The 6,331-nt window shown below is 43.6% G+C and overlaps 1 protein-coding gene across 1 annotated transcript in view; it reads right to left on the bottom strand.

Annotated features, from left to right (window-relative positions):
- Positions 1–687: 687 nt before the first annotated feature.
- The window catches only part of LOC127583117 (alpha-2,8-sialyltransferase 8F-like), a 29,330-nt gene continuing 23,686 nt past the window's right edge, over positions 688–6,331 (bottom strand). Inside the window, exons 7-8 of the mRNA XM_052038882.1 lie at positions 5,457–5,549; positions 688–4,906 (exon numbers count right to left, since the gene is read on the bottom strand). Of these exons, the coding sequence (XP_051894842.1) occupies positions 4,435–4,906; positions 5,457–5,549 (565 nt within the window). The 3' untranslated portion in view covers positions 688–4,434. The remainder of the gene's footprint in view (positions 4,907–5,456; positions 5,550–6,331) is intronic.

Raw genomic sequence — 6,331 nt, 5'->3', positions numbered from 1 at the left:
TAGAGATCAATACGCTTCTGGTTATTAAGGAAAGCGGGGTGGGGGGGGGGTGTCGGGGGGGGGGGGGGGGGGGGGGAGAAGTGCAGGAAAATGGAGCTGAGATACAAGATCGGCCAAAATCTTGATGAATGGCAGGGAAGGCTCAAAGGGCTGGATGGTCCACTCCTGCTCCCGATTCTTACATCATGTTCTAAACTACAATGATTTACTTTGGGAATTTGCCTTCTGCCTGTAACCTGCATTATAGGGTCATAGCAAATCATGATACTCTGCCTCTTAAATCTGGAATATCAGAGGCACAATATGTTGGGTCAACTCAACGTTACATGATATTTTGTGCTACTGGCCAGCAATATTCCCACCCTTCCCTGTGAGATGATCCTCTCTGATGTCACCACTACGCAACCCATCTCTGACATTGATGGCCCCTATTCTGCATTCTACACCCCCTCAGTGATAGGTCAGAGAGTAAGTTGAGCTACAAGGGAATGTGGATAGGTTTAGTGATCAGGAAAAGATCTGGCAAATGGAGCATTACGTGTGAAATTGTCTATTTCTGCAGGAAAAATTTAAAAAAAGCATCTTATATAAATGGTGAGAGATTGCAGAGCTGTGAGATGCAGAGGGATCTGGTGTCTTAGTCCATGACTCACGAGGCACACAGGTACCACAAGTAAGTAGGAAAGCTAAGAGAATATTATTGTTTATTGACAGTAGAATTCAATACACAGTTAGGGAGGTTATGCTTCAAAACATTGATGAGGCCACACCTCATGTACTGAGTACAGGTTTAGTCTTGTTGTTTATTGAAGGATGTGACTAGACTGGAAGCAGTTTAGAGAAACTTTACTAACACCTGGGAAGGGTGAGTTGTCCTTTGAGGAAAGGTTGGACAGTCTTGGCTTGTACCTACTGGAGTGCTGAAGAGGGAGAGGTGACTTGACAGAAACATTCAAAATCCTGAGGGGTCTCAACAGGATAGATGTGGAGAGAATGTTTCCTCCTGTGGGAGAATCTAGAACCAGAGGGTTTACCGGACACGGTGGTGTAGCGGTTAGCGTAACACTATTACAGCACCAGGGACCCAGGTTCAATTCCGGCCACTGTCTGTAAGGAGTTTGTACGTTCTCCCTGTGTCTGTGTGGGTTTCCTCCGGGTGCTCCGGTTTCCTCCCACATTCCAAAGACGTACAGGTTAGGAAGTTGTGGGCATGCTATGTTGGTGCCGGAAGCGTGACGACGCTTGCGGGCTGCCCCCAGAATACTCTACGCAAAAGCTGCATTTCACTGTGTGTTTCGATGTACATGTGACTAATAAAGAAATCTTGTCTTATTGTTTAAAAATAAGGGGGCACCCATTTAAGACAGAGGTGAAACAAAATGTTTCAGAACCAAGGAACAGGCCCTGCGGCCCACGATGTTGTGCTGACTAATTAAGCTAGTAAATAAACGTCTAACTAATCCCTTCTGCCTACACAATGTCCGTATCCCTCCATTCTCTGCACATTCATATGCCTAAGAGCCTCTTAAACACCTCTATCGTATCTGCCTCCACCAGCACCCCTGGCAGCACAGTCCAGGCACCCACCACTCACTGTGTTAAAAAAACTTGCCCCGCACATCTCCTTTGAACCTACTCCCTCTCACCTTGAATGCCTACCAGCTAATATTAGAATCTTCTCATGGTTGTTCAGAAGTCATTGGCATTCTATTCCTCAAAAGGCTGTGGAAGCAAGGACATTGAATATTCTCAGGCTGAGATTGATATCAAGGGGGTGAAAGGTTACTGTGTGTGGACAGGAATGTGTGTTGCGGTCACAATTAGATCTGTGGCAATCTTAATAAATGGTGGAGTAGGGTTCGAGGGGCTGAATGGCCTACTCCTGCTCCTAATTTGTACATTTGTATGTTTCTCTACCCCAAACAGAGGAAATATTTTCTCCCTACCTACCCTTTCAAATCCTATGCTCAATTTAAACAGAATTAGATCATCCCTTAATCTATGACATGGAAGCATAGCCTACACAACCTCTCTCATAATTTAATCATTTTAGCCCAGGTTTCATTGTCGTGAATTTTCCTCCAAGACCATCACATCTTTATTTTTGTTAATTCTGTTAACTTTGTTCAGGATGATCCCTTCTGCATTTGTGTGATGAGGCTTTAAGCAATACCATGGATCTCGACCTCTGGTCAGAGAAGTTGTGGACAGACTTCTCTGGACAGAGAAGTTGTCTCAACCTTCTGGTCAGACAGGCAGGGCACGGCATTTTCCATAGACAGAAGGTTGTGGGTTACAAGTTCAGAGGGTTGTGGGTTACATACAGTATTTAGCACGAGCATGCGCTCCTAGTGGGAAACAGGTCTGGTACCTTCTCCATTTGCCCTTTAGGAAGTCATAGAGATATTAACCAGCAGGTTTCCTTTAAATGCCACCAGCCCAATTCCTGTCCACTCCAAGAGGAAGGGTGGTGGACAGCACCTGCCAACTGGGGTCACCAGTGTAAGATTTAAGTAGTTGTCCAAATAGCTACTTGCTTTCCTGCCCATTGAATCATCTGCAGTTTGGGGAGGGATTCCAATCACAGGGGGATAGCTAATTTAACCAGGAGAAAGGATTTTTCAACCTTCCACTGAGTTTTCCTCAAATTTTAGCTTCTAGTTCAGAACATGAGGTTTCAAATCTTGTTTCAGGTGTGGCTCAGTTGGTAACACTCTTGGCAATGGAAAATTTGTGGGTTCAAGGTCCATTCCAGGGACTTAATCCAGGAACAAGAATCTAAGATGACACTGGTATGTAGTACTGAGACTTTAAACTTGTTAGCTCTCTCAGGTAGACAGTAAAATTTCTGTGTCTGTAGCCAGAGACAAGATGTCAAGTATCCCATCAGGCTCAGCACACAGAGCTCTTTCTACCAAGGTTGAAGAGAAGTTCTGGCTCAGAGTCGAGAAGATGGATGAGGGAGTGAGGCTATCACTAATGAACCTTCAAATCATAGCAGAGGACAAGCAATTAAAGGCTGTTAGAAGGGAACAGATGTGAAGAAAGTAAAAATTAAAAAAAACATCCATAAATGGAATGTGCGACAACAGGACTGGACAAAGACAGCAAAAAAGCCTTTAGAAGATCAGAACAAAATCATATAAAAGGGTCGCTGCAGACAATGCAAGCACCCACTCCAGAGACCGACCATCACAAAGATGTAAACCCCCAGGTCTGGGAGTCAGCAGAACTCCTCGTCGTGAACCTGGTCAGGTAACATCTCATCTTAGCAATAAAGAGTACATGTACGATTGCATGTTAAGTAATCAGTGAATGCAAGGGTTAATAAAATAATTGGAAACAGAACTCTGTTGAGTGTGATTATTTGGCTGGAATTGTTGTCATCAAGAGAGAGTCAGGCAACATGCCACTACAGGCCTCCACAGGTTACGAGCACCTGAATTTTAGACACCTGTGCAGACAAACAAGCTCAAATAAACTAATTAACTTCAAAAGTCCGACCTACGTACATAACGTTCATTCTTACGAATGGTAAAACTAGTTTCCTTTTTCTCTCTACTTTTACTAATTGTTCCTTCAAATCAGTCTTAAGTGCTTTTGATGCCATTCATTACAATAATGTAGAGGTGTGCTTAACGCATCAAGCAATTTTTGTGTGTGTTCCAACTTAAGGACAGAATCAACACATGGCCGTCTGTAAAAATGGAACCTGCTTGTTTAGTGGGGATGGCCTGTATTCTGAAGAACAGTAGGGGTGCTATTCCTGATGTCCTAGCCAATATTTATGTCTACAATTGGTGATTATCACTTTGCTGTTTGTGGGAGCTTACTATGTAAAGCTTGGATGCTAAGTTTTCTATGTTGCAACTCTCCAAAAATAGTTTATTGCTGTAAAATGTTTTGGGACATGAAAGAAGTTACCAAAAAATGCAAGACTTCTGTTCTTTACCAGTCTGAAGCTTTTAGAAGTGAAGATGGAACAGGTAAGTATCACTGATGGTGGGTAAGAGGGTCTCAAGATTCAGAGAAGGCAAAGGAAAAACATAGTAATGCGGCTGGTTCTTTGTGTTCTCCTACCTTGGGATCTCCCTATCGCCTACAAGCCCTGAGATGTTCATTGGAGCACCCTCATTTCCTTTGAAAGTTGCCTCACAACAATAATCCTATGTTTTGATTGGTTAGTTGTCAGTGACCTCATGATAATTTCTAGTCACAATGTAATGAACAGCCAAAATGCCCAATCATCAAGACTTTCTCCAATTGGAAAAGATCAACACCACTCAACCAATCAAATGCAAGCCACCGGCAACCCAGATCCTGAAGGCTCTACCTAATGGAAGTCAAGCTAACTGAGCCATTGCTCATTTAAGCCCAGCTTTATGACCAGCAGTCTAATGTTCTACTGACTTGAAGTTAAATGCTGTCTCTTTCCTATGGATCTACCTGGCACTCGCCTATTTGAAGCTTGATGATTCCTTTACTGTGCATCTGCAAGAGCTGCTGATACTCTAATGGCATGGCATGAATGTCTGGCTTGGGAAGCTGATTGTCGAAGTAGTGATGTGAGATAGGCTGTCCATCTACATTTTCCTTAAAGGGCCAAAACCCATAAATCCACACTTCTTCGCAAAGTTCTATTGCAACACTCGCGACCATTATGCCAGTGGAGAGACGATTGGCCCGTATGCCCTTAGAATGCCAGAATTCACTCAGATGTTTTAGGTACACGGGATTGAAGAAGACAACCTCTTGCTTGGCCTGAAAGTCTTGTAGAGTATAAAGAGCCCTGAAGGAAAGAATTGTGTTCTTGGTGTAGGAGAAGGCAGGCAAGAGAAGAAGAGCATCATTGTAGATGGTCAAGTTGGTGAAAAATGGCTTCCTCCTATCTTGGAGTTCTCCATACCTGTCAAGAGAAAAACACACATTATTGCCTCGCTGCCAATCCAAACTGTTCATAACGCCTCTCCACATTGAGTTCCACCCCACCGCCAACCATGTTGCAATCCCCACACAAAGCAATAGGTTTGTCAACATTTCCGAGGCCTCCAATCACTGTACTCGACAAGATGATGGGAAGTGAATGAGAGAGGTCTTTCTTTCTTTCAACCAGGTCAGGTTTATGAACCGCCCAAGCAACCAGTTGAAATCAAGACCTTATCTCAAGAAGAAATCACATAAACCAACACAACATGATATTAGTCATTCAACAGATGAACACTTCTCTGGCAAAGCAGGCATTACTTTTCCCTCAATGACCCTGGCCACATTTTTCACAATTTCACAACTTTTTCACATATTTTTTTCAAACACCCGAGTCCTGTTCTAGGAGAAAAAAATGGGCTTCGTACTCTTGGAACATCATGTCATTGTGTTGTCCCAACTCTGGAGGCCCCTCCTCCTTCACCAGAAAGGGAAGGTAGCTGAAATTTGGCAGGTTGAAGATGGTCTCTCACCTCTCTGCAATGATGCTTGGATTTGCTGTCACCAAGTTAGTTTTTGTTCCGATGTCTTGGGCAAAAGCTCCACCCATGGGAGGGAGGTTACACCTGTGAGAAGACATCAGCAGTCAGTCCAAGAACTCCCAGAAGACCTCTTATTACACCATGCAGTAATTAAGTGACCATAGGTGAGTACTGTCAGAAATTGTGCTCAGCGTGAGGTGGTATTACTTAGCAACGGACTCTTGGCAAGAAAACTAACAAACAAAAGCCAACTCACCATTCTCCCTTCGTAGATATTATTGATGAATTTGTGTTTGGAGATATTTTGGAGATCGAGCATGGGTATTGAATTTGAATACAAATGTGCATTATAGGGTGGGTCATCACCAACGGTGGGAATATAAGAGGGAGACACAAGAGAATTAATGTGCTGGAATCTGCAGGAACAAACAATCTCCTGGAGGAACTCTGAAGGTTGAGCAGCATCTGTGAGGGGAAACATTGACAGTTCCTGGAATGATCTGTCTGGATGGCTTGTAAAACAAAAGCTTTTCACTGTATTTCGGTACATGTGACAATAATAAACCAATTTATCACCTCTCTTTCTGACTCTCCGACACTTTTCCTCATCCTCTCCGCTCAGCCACCCAGAAAGAAAACCTCCTCCAAACAGGTTCCGAGTTTTGGGAGCAGGCTTTGATTTTAATACCCAGAGTTATTGCCCTCAGTCGGAGAGTGCTGCTTTGGTGGAGCCTGGATCTGTTTTGAACAGCTTAATCAGAGTCCCTTGTCTCATCCTACCCTATCTATACCTGCACTGTCTGGTTTCCTAGTCAGGGGATCCTTCCTTTGCCAGTGCCATCAAAGATCTTTGTTCTTTACCATGA

The sequence above is a fragment of the Pristis pectinata genome, chromosome 25 (genome assembly GCF_009764475.1).
Source record: "Pristis pectinata isolate sPriPec2 chromosome 25, sPriPec2.1.pri, whole genome shotgun sequence".
Lineage (NCBI taxonomy): Eukaryota > Metazoa > Chordata > Chondrichthyes > Rhinopristiformes > Pristidae > Pristis > Pristis pectinata.
The sequence above is the reverse complement of the archived record's forward strand: the minus strand, read 5'-3'. Positions and strand labels throughout refer to the sequence as shown.